This window comes from Rissa tridactyla, chromosome 2, assembly GCF_028500815.1.
Source record: "Rissa tridactyla isolate bRisTri1 chromosome 2, bRisTri1.patW.cur.20221130, whole genome shotgun sequence".
In the NCBI taxonomy this organism is placed as follows: domain Eukaryota; kingdom Metazoa; phylum Chordata; class Aves; order Charadriiformes; family Laridae; genus Rissa; species Rissa tridactyla.
In genome coordinates, this window is record NC_071467.1 from 70328313 (window position 1) to 70345096 (window position 16784).

The 16784-nt window shown below is 44.7% G+C and overlaps 1 protein-coding gene across 3 annotated transcripts in view; it reads right to left on the reverse strand.

Moving 5' to 3' along the window:
- Positions 1-15710, reverse strand: part of LOC128906137 (sodium-dependent neutral amino acid transporter B(0)AT3-like) — a 29787-nt gene extending 14077 nt beyond the window's left edge. For 2 of the 3 annotated variants that reach the window (XM_054193009.1, XM_054193011.1), the window contains exons 1-5: positions 15474-15710; positions 6303-6443; positions 4126-4263; positions 899-1080; positions 387-497 (exon numbers count right to left, since the gene is read on the reverse strand). In XM_054193009.1, coding sequence (XP_054048984.1) covers positions 387-497; positions 899-1080; positions 4126-4263; positions 6303-6443; positions 15474-15630 — 729 coding nt within the window. In that variant the 5' untranslated portion in view covers positions 15631-15710. The remainder of the gene's footprint in view (positions 1-386; positions 498-898; positions 1081-4125; positions 4264-6302; positions 6444-15473) is intronic. The other variant, XM_054193010.1, reaches the window with a different exon arrangement.
- Positions 15711-16784: the final 1074 nt, after the last annotated feature.

A 16784-nucleotide genomic window follows, 5' to 3' on the forward strand; every position in this document is an offset into this window, starting at 1 on the left:
GAGTTCTTAAAAGATTGAAGTTGTGTAAATTTTGTAGCGTTGACAGGGAAATCCCATCTTTATCGCATGTAAAAGAGAGATGATTCTGTTCGTGAAGTGCCTCAGTTTCACTTACACATTCAAGACCGAGGCATGCATAACATACTTATACTCGATTTCCTAATATTTTCTGGTATGCTTATTACTGAACTGTTAAATACTTTGCTGCTTCTTTTCTTGCTAAAGCATATTAAAATACTAAATCACTTCATCTCAGAAAAAAGATCTTAGCAGAGCTCTTGGATAGGGAGCTAGATCAGTAATTGCTGGAAAATGAATATACAGTGTGAGATCTGAGGGGGAGCAAAAGGAAAAATAATATTTCTGACTATAGCAGCAATACTCACATTGGGGGTGAAGAGGTAAGCCAGACCGTCAGTGGCTCCTGGTAGAGTGAGTCCTTGAATAAGGAATATAGTTAGGACCAGGTAAGGAAATATTGCTGTTACATAAATTGCCTAAAATAAGAAGACAGACAGACGGTTACTGGCAATAATATTGATAAATCCTATTTAAGTTATTGCAACATACAATCCTAATGATATTAGATAAGACAGCTACGGATGAACATTGCCATCTTTAAAAGAAGCAGAATGTGCTTTTGCAGAACGTATTTGTAACAAAATTGTTCTTAAAACTGCGTGAGGGGAGACTGGTAGGGCAGAAGCATTTGCAATGGAAAAGGAGAGAAGTGTCATTTTGAGCCACCTGTACCGCTCTTATAGCTTTGTTGGACGAGGAGCACACTGAAATGGTGCTAGTGTGGTAAACGGAGAAGGCGTTCCTTGGTGGTGAAACTCAGTATCTGGAGAGCAAGACCCGAAGTGGGGGTTAATGCACTTCTCTATCCTTTCCGTACCTTTCCTGTGGTTTCAATTCCTCTGATGGTGCAGAGATAGACGATGGCCCAGCAAGTTGCTAAGCACAAAATGAGCCACCACTGTAACGTGCCACTCTCGGTGACATCGGGTGTTATGTTCAAAGTTTTCCTGTACCAAAAATAATTTACTGCAGTACTTTCGTAACATTCTTTGTTGAGCCCTGGAAAAAAACGTGGCAAGCGTAAGAATAAATTTTAAAATTGGTAGTATTTTTCCCACTGACTGTATGGGAGCAATCATAGAATCACAGAAGGGTCTAGGTTGGAAGGGACCTTAAAGATCATCTAGTTCCAGCCCCCCTGCTGTGGGCAGGGACACCTCCCACTAGACCAGGCTGCTCAAAGCCCCATCCAGCCTGGCCTTGAACACTTCCAGGGATGGGGCATCCACAGCTTCCCTGGGCAACCTGTTCCAGTGTCTCATCACCCCCACAGTAAAAAATTTCTTCCTGATACCCAGTCTAAATCTACCCTCTTTCAGTTTGAAGCCGTTACCCCTCATCCTATCACTACACGCCCTTGTAAAAAGTCCCTCTCCAGCTTTCCTGTAGGCCCCCTTCCAGTACTGGAAGGGGCTATAAGGTCTCCCTGGAGCCTTCTCTTCTCCAGGCTGAACAACCCCAACTCTCAGCCTGTCCTCATAGGAGAGATGCTCCAGCCCTATGATCATCTTTGTGGCCCTCTGCTGGACCCACTCCAACAGATCCGTGTCCTCCTTATGTTGGGGGCTTCAGAGCTGGATGCAGTACTCCAGGTGGGGTACTGCAATACTTTATACTAATGGAGAGTGGCAGGATGGTCTCTGCCAAATCAAATACGAGATGGACGGAACTGGCCTTTCTGCACTGTCTGTAATGTGCAGCAAGACAACTACGTCATGGCAGGCTGAGACTTAACACGAGATCTTCACCAGAACATCACCAGCATTTCTGCAGGCAATAACTTTCTAAATAGAAAAGGTGTCTCATTCAGTGCAAGATAAAATCTAAACTGTAATTGCAGTGGAGACTACGAAATTTTTTAGCTCTATGTCTACAAGTTGGTGGAGCCATAATGAGATTCAGGGACCTGAGGATACATCTATGCCCAGGATCCCCTGGCTATATCATGGCTCTGTAGTGGGGCAAGACCCAAGCACCAGCCTCTCTGGTTCATGTTTCCAGGACTTCTGTGAGCAGGAACCTCGGGTACCTGTGCCCAGGGGAGCGGGCACTCCCCAGCCAGGCTCTGCACCTGGAGAAGGAGGAACTGAAAACATAATGTGTGCCATGACCCATGCTCACCCCTCTGCCTACATGCAACCTAAATGCCTCAAGAGGAGGTTGACGGAGGATCTTCAGGAAGCCCGTCTGACCTGCTGTCTTTAGCTGGAAACCTGAGTTCCCTGGGTGCTGCAGCTCCTGCCTTTGCTCCTAGCCAGAACCAGGTGCGTCCTGAGAGCAGGAGGCTGCCCCGTGGGTTCCAGGAGCTGGGGTTCCACAGCGCAGAGCCAACAGAGGCAGCACTAGTAGCAATCCCTGTAACCAGGAAGTCCAGCACACGCCAAGACCGGGGGAGCTTTTCTCCTTTCCCTGCCTGGTGAGACCTGAATGCACCTCTGCCTAGGAGAGCATGCGAGTTTTCCTGCATTGTCTCCTGTCGGAGCTGCTGTTTTGCACGCAATCCCACTCAAGTGTAGCGTATAGCATCCTGGCCTGTATCAGGAACAGGGTGGTGAGTAGGACTCGGGAAGTGAACGTCCCCCTGTACTTGGCACTGGTGAGGTCCCATCTTGAATACCATGTTCAGTTTTGGGCCCCTCACTACAAAAAAGCCATTGAGGCGCTGGAGCGTGTCCAGAGAAGGGCAATGAAGCCGGTGAGGGGTCTGGAGAGCATTGCAATTGTGATGGAGAAGTGCAGATTCTTCCCATCTTGGCACTGGTATTAACAAATCCATCATTAAAAGACTTCTTCAATATTTTCTAAAAGATGCTTACCTAAGAATGCAGTTTTCTGTACACCAAACCAGTTGATTAAAAAGTTGGATTTCCAAAACAGGTTTGGAAAACATTTGTTTAGCTCGTTAGTTGGGATGTCTGTACCCTGAGAAATGAAATAATCCTATTTCTTAATTTTTTGTAACAAATATGGGAGAATGTCTAATTGTCTTCCTACTCTAGAATAGTGCTAAGATCTCCAAAATAAAGTTGACTTCTGTTAGGTTTTGTCTTTTTTCTTAGCCTTTTACTCAGACTATGTTTCTTGTTCTGCCCTGGAACTTGTAGTCTCTCATGCTCTGAACAAAAAAGAAAGCTGAAAAATAAGTTTGAAAAACTGAGAGCAGTCTTCCTTATCCTGCTTAGGTATGCTGTCTGTCTTTGGTCTTACTAAAGGTTTTATAATGGGAAGTGTGAATTTGGTCTGAGCCTCAAAGATTCCCTCTTTAAGAAGTTTCTCTACCACCTCAAAAGTGTGTTGGTTATTTAGTTGCTCCCTGTTTTTTTTTTTTGTTTTTTTTTTTTTTTTTTAAACACTGTTTTTTCATTTCCCATTTTGAAATCAAGCGAAAAGGGTCATGGATTTCCCGGCTTTTGTTGTTCCTGTGATGATGATGGATTTGAATAGGCAACCATCGCTCTCGTAGCTTTTTGACAGGAAAACAAAGCAGGTCTTGTGCACAACTCAGGGCCAAATCAAGCGTGGCTTCTCTTCTCGGGGGCTCCTTGGTTAGCTGCTCTAGGAAGCTGTCCTGTCGGATGTGTAAAAGCAGTCTCAGCAATCTACAGGCAGAAGCTAAAGTTCTCCAGTAGGGTTGTGTTTCCTGCTCTGGCAACTCAGCTGATCTTTCTCAGTACATCGTGGCAAATGAGCTGAAAGGTTTCCATAAGAGCTTGTTTATGAGTCATAACCAATGCATCGCCACCCAATGGAAACTCGAAAGTCTCATTTAAAGCAGTTACTGAAAGATGTAGTCATAAATTTTGTTCTTAGTTATGCTAGCAATCTCACGTGTCTTGATACATAGTTTATGATAACAGACAAATGTGTCTTGATAAAGGACTATTTCTCCATAGTCAGAGAGCAGAGGACGCTTTTTCAGACTGGTATTTATGTCATAGCACAAGCATAAAAAAAAAAAATAAACAAAACTTCCTTTGCTAGCCCCCAGACTCTGACACTTGTCATCCTCCTTTTGCTAGCAGTGACACTCGAAGTGGTAGTTACCTGTTCTGTTTTCGTTTAGAGGACAAACACTCCAAGGAAGAGGTTCTTGGAAGGAGTTTATGAAATACCACATCACCCAGGTTAAAACGGTGTTGTAGTATAAGCTCACCAGAACCGACACCATCCACGAACCAACCCCTGCGGAAAGCACAAGATCACAGCTTAGAAAAGCTTTGCCAAATAATTATCAGTCACAGCGCTTGCTCTTAGAAGCTCCCGTTTCCTAATTTTTCAAGATTTTCTGTTTCCCCCCCAGAGATTTGCACATGAAAGATGAGCATTCGTGTTCTCAGTAGCCAAAGACTGGCGCACAGTCCCCCAGCTCACCAGCCTTGCTCCAAGAAGGCTGACGCTCCCCACTTACGTAGAAGATTAGGGCTGAAATCTTTGCTCTAGTTTGTAATACATTGTTTTCTACAACACGGGACAGCTTTAATAGCGGAGACCAAAAGAGGCTGAAGTTTCACAGCGTGCTATAGCTGCTCGAGGGCACTCTTTTGTCCCAAATCGTGAACATATGCCCGAAACTGGTAACTGGTTTTTGCTCCTACAGTAAGGAAGGAAGAATAGCAACACCGCAGATTCTGCTTGCTTGCATTTTTGCAAAGGGAGGATGGACATGCCTAATAGTAGGAGATGGGTTTAACTGGAGCCACCACCCTGCTGCCTGGCATTTCTTCCTGGTTGCCCTCTGGCCCTTAGATAACTCCTCTTACCCACCCCTTCTCCTCCCACACACCCCCACAGGCATGGCTGTCATTGCCAATCCCAGTTTCAGACGCTTGCTTAAAGCAGGGAATGATCCAGCAGTCCTGGATGGATCATCCGAGGTTTTCTCCTTGCCCCTGCAAGGCAGGAGGGTGCCATCTCAAAACCTGCAGAGCCGATGGTTCAGCCCTCTAACGGTGGCTGCTCCCATTCACCTTTTGCAGCCTAATAATATGCACAGGACATAAGATATATTTTTTCAGTGTATATTAAACTAAATAAATTAGAAAAAAAACTTGCTGGTACGGGACTGCACACAGGTCTGATGCACACTGCCCCGTGGATTGTCCCTTGTGCCCAGCCATGTTGATAATGTCCCTTCAGTAGCCCCACCGCGCACCTCTCTCGTGAAGGGGAGCTTTCCCAGGTGCTTTAGGCTCTTTAGGAGGTGCCAGGCTCCTGTTCCTGACATCCTGTCTTTCTGTCCCCTCTCCAGTCCGACTATCCCTGGACAGAGAGGACTGGCTCCTGGAGGGGCCGTGAGGGAGGAGTGAGAAGCACTGTGGGCAGGCAACTCTTGTGTAAGCTCCAAGATACGGTAGGAACAGGGCAGCGTTGCCCAGCAGAGTTCATGTTTGTAATTCTTCCTACAGCAAAGGTGGGAAGGTTTGCATTTAAAGCTTCCGTGTACCTAGAATAACACCTGATGGGAGTGATACAGAATCATAGAATGCTTTGGGTTGGGAGGCACCTTTAAAGGTCATCTAGTCTACCCTCCCTGCAATAAGCAGGGACATCTGGAGAACAAGCCTTATGAGGAGTGGCTGAGGGAGCTGGGGTTGTTTAGCCTGCAGAAAAGGAGGCTGAGGGGAGACCTTATCGCTCTCTACAACTACCTGAAAGGAGGTTGTAGAGAACTGGGGGTCGATCCCTTCTCCCAGGTGTCACTTCCCAAGGTGGTAGGACAAGAGGAAACGGCCTCACATTGCGCCAGGGGATGCTTAGACTGGATATTGGGAAAATTTTTTGTACTGAAAGGGTTATTAAGCATTGGAACAGGCTGCCCAGGGAAGTGGTTAAGTCACCATCCCTGGAGGTATTTAAAAGGCAGGTAGACATAGTGCTTAGAGATATGGTTTAGTGATGGTTTTTGTCAGAGTTGGGTTGATGGTTGGACTAGATGATCTGAAAGGTCCCTTCCAACCTAGGCAACTCTATGATTCTATTCTGTGATTCTATGATCTTCAACTAGATGAGGTTGCTCAGAGCCCCATCCAACCTGACCTTGAATGTTTCCAGGGATGGGGCATCTGCCACCTCTCTGGGCAACATGTTCCAGTGTTCCACCACCCTCATTGTAAAAATTTTCTTTTCGTATTCTAAGAAGCACCAGGCACAGGTCTGTAAGAAGTGAGTGCTGGGTGGGAGCTCAGCTGTGGTTCCTTGAGCTGGGACCCCAAGAGACGTACCAACTCCTCCAAGGTAAGGCGAGATGGTGTTCCAAGCACCGATGCTGCCCTTCCTCAGGCACTGTCCAAGGGCCAGTTCAAGATACAACAGTGGGATTCCTTCAAAGAGTAGAGCGATGAAGTATGGGATCAGGAATGCCCCTGAAAACATAATTAAGTGCAATTGAGCCACATGATTATCTGCATCTCACCGAAATTACTGTTTGATAATTTGTCTGCTTTATGACCCTACCAAAGTCCTTGTAGAACGTGTTGAGAGAGGGCGCATTGCTAGGGGTACCTGCCGAGTAACACCTGTTGCTGGTAATTTTGTTGGTGAAGATGTAGGAGGAAGGACTGGGATGCTTAGTGCTGCAGGATGCTTCCCCTCAGGCACCGCTACAGCCCATTATAAATAGCCTTGCTGTTTCCTCCATTCCCCATTCTTTTAAGCTGCTTCTTTTCATCCCCTGCTCATAAAGCACAAGGGTTTGTCTCTCCCTTATAGCGTGTGTTTACCCTTCAGTGCATCCCCTTCTTTCCCTCCCTAAAGCTCGCAGGCGTGTGCTCCTCCGTCCTCCCCTGGTAAAGCAAGATTTTGCGCTGGAGACCCCCAAGAGACCAGGTTATTTTATTGCATGAAGTTCTGCTCGGAGCACAGAGCCTCTGGCTAATGGAAAACTGTAAGCGAGACTGAAGTCATTCTGTGAGACGTGGGAGCAACGAAACCCCACTTGTATCCTCCACATCTTCCCTGTTCTGCTCATAGCAGCTCCCTTGGGCCAGAGGCAGCATGTGCTGCTGGGTGCCTGGGGACAGGTATCAGCCCTGCCGGCAGCCTGGCTGGTTCCTGCAAAATGGTGTGCAACACCTCATCTTCCCCACCTTCCTTCAGAAGGGACACGGATTTGGGTCTCCCTGCTTTGCACAGATAAATGGGATTCATGAGACCAGGAGAAGTTTCATCAGTATGCTTAAAGCACCTTGCCCAAATGTCCAATTAAATTAAAATGGTCTGATAGATTGATGTTTATTGCCATGACCAACAACCATTGTGACCACGAAGTGGTGCGTTAAAATGGGGTGCATTAAAAAGAGTGAGGCCAGCAGGTCAAGGGAGGTGATTCTCCCCCTCTACTCTGTGCGGGTGAGGCCACATCTGGAATACTGCGTCCAGTTCTGGGCTCCCCGGTTCAAGAAGGACAGGGAACTGCTGGAGAGGGTGCAGCAAAGGGCTACCAAGATGATTAGGGGATTGGAACACCTCTCTTATGGGGAAAGGCTGAGGGACGTGCATCTGTTTAGCCTGGAGAAGAGAAGACTGAGAGGAGTTCTCATCAACACTTATAAATATCTAAAGGGCGGGTGTCAAGAGGATGGGGCCAGGCTCTTTTCAGTGGTGCCCAGTGACAGGACAAGGGGCAACGGGCACAAACTGGAATACAGGACATTCCATCTGAACATGAGAAAAAACTACTTTGAGGGTGGCAGAGCACTGGAACAGGCTGCCCAGAGAGGTGGTGGAGTCTCCTGCTCTGGAGATATTCAAAACCCACCTGGATGGGTTCCTGTGCAACCTGTTCTAGGTGACCCTGCTCTGGCAGGGGGGTTGGACTAGATGATCTCCAGAGGTCCCTTCCAACCCCTACCATTCTGTGACTCTGTGATTCTCTTTTCTCTGGGGTAACAAAGGCAGAAGTCCTGACTCAGTCCCCTCCCAACCCTCCTACCAACTCACACCAACTCTGTGCTCCTCATCGCTGTGTCAGTAAACCTGTGCCTTGTTATACCTTTTCAACTTTGCCTCCAAATCTCATATCTGAGTCTGCCCAGCTCTGCTCTTCCAGCTCTGGAAACCTTCTCCCTTCCCTCCAGACTGGCAGGGAGAGCAGCTTCACCATCACCACCACCACCATCTGAGAGAGCAGAGCGGAGCAGCTCGGCTCTCTGCTCCCTCTTCAGCCCCGAGAAGGAGGTTGGGGAATGCAGGGGGATTTTTGGTCTCTTCCTGGAATGGCTCCTGTGTTTTGCAATCCCTGGCTATTTAGAAAGGCTGGGCAGATAAATTGAATCACTTAGGCTGGGTATTGCAATAACTTTGCTACCTATTGCTAGGTACTGCAATAACTAAGTACAACACCCGGGAACGGTATGTTGTTTGATAGTTCAGCCCTTTATCAAGAGACACATAGGAACAAAAATCGGCAAAGCTTTTCTCAATGAAGGACTGTTCTTAATTTGCCAAAGGTGGAAATAAATGTCTCTTCTTATGATCCGATTTTTTAGGGTGTTTTTAACTGCTAAGAAGCAGATTTGAAAATGGAGTCCCATAGTTAATTCCCAGTATGTTAAATCCTTTTATTTAGATCCTCGGTACCCCTGGTCAGTAGTTCCCTTGCTTGGAGGCAGCTCTAAAGTGGCTGTTATAAACCCCACCTAAGGCAGAGGTTTACAGAGGGAGTTAAGGACCACAGCAGCTGGTTTATTTTTAAGTGGTTCACCACCTGATGAAATCTCCCCTGGAGCTACCTATGGAATGCTCCCCTGTAAATACTAAGGAATTTGCATGTCTCTTCCGCAAGAACTCAGTAACCTCCTGCCATGCTCCATCCTGCGTTCTCCTTCAATCCTGCAGCAACATCCCCCTCCACAGCGTGCCTGCGGGCGCCCACCCAGCTCTCCTGACAGCCCCGTGCCTGGGGACCGCTCCTGGGAAAGGAAAAATATTCATGCGAGTGGCTGGAGAACTCTGCTTGTTCTCCCGGATGCCTGTGGCCGCACGCCAGGTCCAGGCGGCAGCTGTTTCTCTGCAATCCCTGCCATGCCGAGCCCTTGCTAGAAGAGCGCTCTGTAAGGGACCAGACCTATCTCCCGTATCATATCTCCCTGGAAATAACTGTGTAATAATTAGGGCAAACTGCCCTCTGTTATCTCTCTCTCCCCTTCTCTGTTTGCCAGCTGAACCATTGACAGCAGAGCATGTTTAGATATTCTGCTGATAAAAGCCCGTTTATTTTGTACTGGTTTGTACGTATCTCCAGTCGTGTTTACAGCAAGGCAAAACATAATGTCACACTTGGAAAGAAAACACTCGTTTACCGTGAGAACAATATAAAAAGTGTGCCGTCTGCAAATATGAGAATACAGCAGAAGATTGCGCTAGGAAGAAATAATTAACAGAGCTAATCAAACCTAACTCAAATGAAAGTCTTGTAGTGTAAAAATGTGTTTTCAGTTATTCATTCCTTTGCTTTACAGTATTTTTAGGCGCAAAGGAAAAGTCAAGAAAAACACAGAGAGTCTGTTCAAGCACTTGAAGCTTACTCTTTTCCACAATAAAATCCTCCACCTGTAGAAAGAAAGAGAATACTGGAAGGGTATCAGATACCTAATAGTGAGTAGGAACCCTCTAGCATTATATAGTTAAGGGCTCTGTTGAATTGATAGGGGAGGATGTGCCAGAAGGCAGAATTTAAATGGATTGGGGTTTTTTTTGAATACCACGAGAAAACTAACTGTGGGAAAGGCAAGAAGAAAATCCAAGAAGCAGAGTGAAGAAGTGGTCTGGTACCTAACACAGAGCACGTATCACAAAATGCAGCATTCAAACACGGGCACAGCAAAACCCTACCAGCACCCATCTGACGTGCAGCACAGGCACAGCAGAAACTCGGTAGGGTTGGTTTCCATGAGGCATGGGAAAGGGAGACCTTAGCAGAAACAAGCATAAAGTGCCAGTAAGCAAATTATTCTATATCTGGATGTTCTAGGTATATTTATATCTAGATATTCTAGATCTATATGCTCCATAGTGACAGGGAAATAAATGACATACATAAGAAGCAAGACCAGGGGGAACCTCTAAAAAAAAAAGTTTAGCTTCAGTAACTTTTTTCCCCTTAAAAAATGAATTAGGAAAATGATAGTGATCAAGTATTTGTGAGTACCTTAAAAGCCTGGAGAAATGCCCATAAAAATCAAAGGTATAACCAGGGTATGATTTAATTACATCCCTGAGGCATGACCTACGCCATTCCTTCTGTCAGAAAGACACTCAAGATGCATAAAGCACCTATCCTGCTAGTAGATACATGCACTACTAAAAGAAGATCAAGAAAAAAAAAGCAACAAACCAACCAAACTAATCCAAAATCTACCAGAGTTAAAAGCTAAATTTGGAAGGAGATCCTGCACAAGGACACCACACAGCCTAGAAACAATCCCTGTGTGCATGAAAAACCATAGAAAGCCTAAAAGAGCTTTTTCAAATTAGGCTGTCAACAGCTACAAATAACTGCTCGACTTGATAATTCGGTTTCATCAACAACAGAGTCCCAAGTGACAAGGAGCACCAGCATGTAGCACGATCGGTATAGTTGCTAACTCAGAAGAAGCATTAGAGCAGAGATAGCTCGATAGTCATGGCAGTAGAAAAGAAAATGCCTAGAAAAGAAAAACTCTGGATGCACGGAGGGTTTTAAAACCTGACCCCTCGATTGCAATGTACAGGGAAATCATGTCAGAAAAGCAACGACTCAACCATAGTCACCCCCCTGTGGCAAAATGGCACTTGAAGGGCACGATCTTTGTTATATCACCTACACGTGGCAACCTGGAAGAAAAGTGCACGAACTACAAGGCCGCCTGTTGAGAGCTGCTGATGCACCGGAGGGCAGAATGGCCAGGAGATGAACGAAGGAACGCAGTCTAAAGCTAAAGAGTGAAACAGCCAAATTGGTTTCATCACATCTTAGAAAGAGAGAGCAATAGACCTGACTAGTGGAAACGTAAAGCAATTTGAAGTGTCATCAGCCGGGTGACCTCCTAATCAAGATGTACCAAGATCAGCAGAAATTGTTGAGCCTCCGTGAGAAACAGTGAAGAAAACCCAAATGATGTTGGGGTAACCCATGAGGATTCCTAAATGGTAGAGAAATACTTAGAGGAACTGATCCCCATGAGCAATACTGCATCTTATCACCGCCTGCAGATCAGCTGGCAGAAGTAAGGCAAGTAACTTAAAATGATGATCTAAAGACACAACAGCATTTGAAAGGCTGGAACATGGATAATAAATTTCCTTCAGATCAGAGATATAGGAATGGAAAAAAATAATTACAGTGAAGACTGAAATGACTGGAAAGTGTCAAAATGGTAACTCCAAACGAAACTCATCTGCAGAGCCTGAAAAATTCGGAACGTACATCTCAGTACAATACAATGTGACAAGTGTTCAGAGATCCACTTCTCCCGTTCTGTTGGTACATAGGAGACACGGTGATGGGTGTGTTTTTCCAAAAGGCTGCGAAATTAATGGCAAGATACCTGTGATAATTTATGTTTTACCTATAAGAAATTGCAATAGGTGCTAACTTCTTTTTCAGATACAGAGAAAAAGCTATTAGCTATTGAACGGGGATTATCAGACCTGTCCCCTTTCTCCATGGGAGTTCAGCTAAGCAGCATAGTAGCCAACACAGCAACGAATCACATCAAGACATCGGGTAGGAAAAAACCCCAGCAGCTTAATCATATTCACCCGTCCCTCTGGAAAACAATACTTTATGATCTTTGACATGTCTTCTGCACATGTCTTAATCCAGATGAAAAGTATGAGCTACTCCAAATGTCATATTTGTGCAGCATATTTGTGATGGCACTGATTTTGACTGACAGGCCACATTGCATGTCTTACAGACTCTGAAACTTCGCAGGGTTGAGTTTCCCATGTGAATGACCATAATCTCCTTGTGCAACAATGAAGGAGCTAAAGGCATGTCCAGAAAACCAAGGAGTTTCAAACGAAGACGGGTAACATCTGCAGATCGACTTATAAAATAACCTAGGAGAACTTCCCTATGAAACACTCGTGACTGAAGGATGCAATTGAGCAGCACCCACATGGAAGCATGTGCCAACCTGAGCTGTAAAGGGCTACCAAAGACAAAAAGTTATTAAAGGATCAACCCCAAATGCCATAGCTTTTCACCAAGGACTTGAGCAGGACATGGTAACAACAGAAAAAGTAAAATCTGTTACTTGTTGTAACAGAATTCATTTTTCTATCAGAGAGCAAACTGTTCTGCTCTTCCCAGCATACTTCTTTTTATTTATTTACAGTATCTTCCAGGTATACCTGTTGTTCCTCTCAGATTTTATTTTCCTTCTGAGGACACAGTGAGCCAGACAACTGCACTTCGTAGCAAGTTGTAGCTCAAATTCTAGCAAAAGGTCAGGTAGGCCACGGGTTATGAAAGTCTGTAAATCATTGCCTCAGAAGTAAACGGTTCTCCCTTTTTAGCAGGACTTTAGTGTTTATGTGTATTTATTTTCCTAGAAAGAAACTGTATTTTATATTAAAGCTATTTTTCAGTTATTCTGTAGGCTTGGGCACTATGCACATTTTTAATACCTATGGGTTAGGAAAATATATATATGCTAGCTATAATCAAATTACAACACTTAAGTTACAGCTAGAAGTCAGGGTGGTTTTTTTGAAGTACGCTCAGATGAATGTATGTTTGAGTGTTGGTTTTAAGTGACAAACTATATAGTGGGCCATTTAGAGATTTCTTTTCAATCACAGTTGCCTGGGAACTTTCGTGTTTGTCTCCACTTACTGTGGCAAACAACCTTCATATCCATTAGTCATGAAAAGTAAATAACTAACTTAACTCAGGCAATAAATCCAAATAATCAGTAACGGCAGCGGGTGATAAATGCCAGCAAAACTGATATTATATTAGATCTGAGTTACTGAGTAACACTAATGTGCGATGAATAAGGTCCAGAGGTCTGATGAGAACAGCTGACATGAGACAAATACATAAGCACTTATATTTATCTCTTGTTTTTGAAAAGAGAAATGTTTTTTAAAAGAAATGAGGAAAAGTGCATTGCCTAACTCTTAAACCCTTGGATATCACCTGAAATGGTTGTGAAACTGTGGTCTGTACCCCAGAAGCTATTAATCCTTAGAGCACGTCTATGCCAATTCCATACCAGGCTTTGCTGAAGTCGTGGCTGCACCTCTCAGGGCTCCTAGTTAACCACAATGCTGTTGGTCTATCCCGTGTTCACATCTTCAGATGCCCACAAGCAGGATTTATGTTCCCATACCCCTGAAAGTCTATTGGGCTTTTGCATCTGTGTTGTTTGCTTTCAAAAGTGCAACCCCAAATCAAATCACTGCCTTAAATTAGCAGAAGAAAAATGCAACCACATTACACACTGGCGTAAACCTAACGGCTCTGTCTTCTTGGTAAGTCTTCCTGGCTCGCTCAAACTCTTCCAGCGCCAGCTTTCTGGGATAAGTTATTCACAAATCCCACAGCACTTTGTCACTGAGTCCATCCTGCTGTTGAGTTCCCTCGGCCCTTTGTTAAAATCCGGTGACCAAACACTGGCCGCACATCCATACATTATCATTTATTGACCACAGTCTTGTGCCACTGTTTGTAGCGATGCCAAGTAGCTCTGTGCTGTTACTGAGTCTGCTAGCTATTTTATACCAATTTTTCACTGGGAAAATTACTACTCACGATGCAAAAGAATGACTCAGCCTTTGTCTCTGCAGCATTTTCCTATTTATATTGTCTTTAAACCTGCTCTAAAACCTGTCTGTCTTTGTCCCTAGAGGCTCCCGTGGGATATAGCAGTGCTCAGAAGCCGGATACACAGGCAAAGAGACTTTTTGAGCACTGCGCGGTCCGTAAAACAGGTCACCATGGGTCTCCTTGCACTCGAACTCACACTTCTCCTGGGGTGGTAGATGTCTGTAGGGCAGGGATGTCGCGGAGGGGTGGGATGGAGGGGAGAGATCAAACCTAAGTGTTGCCAATCTCTAAAGTGAGGTTGGGATCTCTGAAGAGGTCAAAAACAGCTGGCCACAGCTAGACCCCTGCCTCCAGCACCGAGAAACGACCCTTGGTGCTTCATGGGAAGGTGTGAGAGCCTTTTTACAGGCAGTAGAACAATATTTCATCATAATCGTCTTAATCTCTAATGGAGATTTGCACAAACCCCTGAAGCACAAAGTTCATGCAGCCTGACGCAGTTGGTGGCCCCAGAAGCAACTCCGTAATGAGATGTGCGGAGGAGCTGTGGCTTGCTATGGTCCCCTCTGTTAGTTTCAAACCTTCCACTGAGTACTTTGTGTTAACTGTTCATTACAGTACAAACATATTACATTATTTTAGTTTTATTATGTTGTTTGCTAATACTGAATGCTTGTTCCCTTGCTCCAAGATACAAAGGCCATCTGAGATGCTGTAGAGTATTTGACCTACAGCTCCTGCTGCAGAACATCTTCCGTGCAGGTCTCAGGCCGTTTCTGCTATGGGGATGTCTCTCTAAAAGTGTTTACCACGTCTTGCATGTATCATTATCTGAAGTGACAGGCTTTTCCCAGCCATTCCCATGGGCAAGCGCAGAGAAACAGCATGCTTGCACCTATGACTTTAAGCCACCCAGTTACGGCACTCATCTGAGAGAGTTTCACTGGATTTCACATCTTGCAAATAAATAATGGAAAATGTTAAGTCTCCTGGGAGGAATCTAACCTACTGCTTCTTCTCCTTTCTTGTTTGAATTTGTGCAATTGCATCTTCCAGCTGTTACGTGTTCACTGATAAAGAGCTTCTTGCCACCGAAATAATTTTCATTTGCTCATTGCTCCTCTCTCAGCTGAGCATCTTAAACAGCCTCATAGACATCAAGAAAGTGCAATTGAATTTTGCGCAGGGGCAGTTCCAGGTGATGAGGTAGCTCCCAAGAGCATCAGAGAAGGGAGGGGAACGACTCGCTCGCCTTCCCAAAGGAAAGCACAGCAACCATTTGTCTGGGAGCCGGTTCACGCAGGCCTCCCCAGGACTTCTCGCTTTTCCTTAAGGCAGTGAGCTGCCCGTTCAGTTTCCTGCTCCCATTGGGACTGTAGCAGCAATGTAAAAACTTTAACATCAGTTTTGCTGAGAGTTGGAATCAATCTGGTCTTATTTCCTAAACAAACGCATCATTTTAAAGTGAAATATGCCTCTGTAGAAAAAGATAATCTAACGGGTGCAAAGCATCTATGAGAATTAGATAGTTAAAAAAAAGTGACGCAAATATATAACTCCTGTGCCCATCGTGAGTTAGTATAGTTACATTAGAATTGTAGTTTAATATTTCAGCAAAGTCCCATTTCAGTCTTACCGCCTCCATGTATCTGACACAAGTATGGAAATCGCCACACGTTCCCCAGACCGACGGCAAATCCGATACAGCTTAAAATGTACTGGAACTTATTGTCCCACTTGGGTCTGCCATCTTCTTTAGGGATTTCAGGGGGCACTGACAAACCTTTTGACATTTTAATGAAATATCCTTGGCTCTTTAGCCCCTGTCCCTGTAAATGGGAAGATGCTTCAAAACCTGTCTCTCCTACGGATTTTATGTGGGGTGACTGGAGGATCCTGGAAAGAGAGGTGGAGCTTTCTTTTTATGTGATGCAAAGGAATGTGTCATTGCCAAAGCTGCAGTTTAAAGACAAAACCAGGAATTATTGTTATATAGAGAGTTACCACTCTTGACTTTTTTGCAGCTCCTTCTATAATTAGAGAACTTGGGAATGTGTTGTTAATGGGTAACTTGGGATCAAATGGGTTTTTATTTTCTGTTCTCCTTCTGTTCTCAGATAGTTCCAGAAGAGTGTGACGCTGAATATAATTAAAAAGAAATGCTTACAGCAGACTTATTAAAATTGTAAAATACTTGGAAAAGTCTGTGAATAAAGTAAGTATAGCCATTTCCTTTCTTTGTTTGTTAACAGAGGTAAATGAATGAAGGCATCTTTTGCAAGTGCAAAAAGTAAATTTAAGAAAAAGCAAGAAAAATTAGGCCGTGTATGTTCAGACATTAGAATTTGCTCCATTTTCACCATCGCTACTAGAGGTTAATCACTTCCCACCTGTCAATGAATCCCAAGTGGCTATTTTTATTGTCCATTAAATAGTTACTGATGAATGCAAGAGCTGTGTGCTTTCCTTCAATTGCAAGTGTGAGAAAACGTTTTTCTGTTGTCTTTCAGTTATACCCAGGTATTGCTATTTTGCACTCCAGATCAGTTCACTCCACAATGAACAGATCAGCCAGTCAGCTTGCTTGCTTCACTAAATCAACACTTTATGCCTGGATTGTCCTTTTCCAAATGGGAAGAGTAGCTAAGTGAAGATGAAGGATTTTATTTTTTTCCCACAGATACTTAGGAATTAAGGCCCTGCTTTGCAGCTAAGCACACAAATACGGTCATGTTGGAGATCATCCAACCAGAAGCTAGGCTACAGAAGCCTCCCCAAGGTAAGCACCATTCCTCTGCTTGCAGCTCTGGAAACATCCAGATCCATAGGTGGAGCAACTCAACTTCCCGGTCCCTTATCAGGATGTCTCACAAGGGCAGGCACGAGTTGGCGCATGCAGTGTGGTTTGCCAGCGCAAAGGAACTAAGGAGTGTTCCTCGAAGAAGGT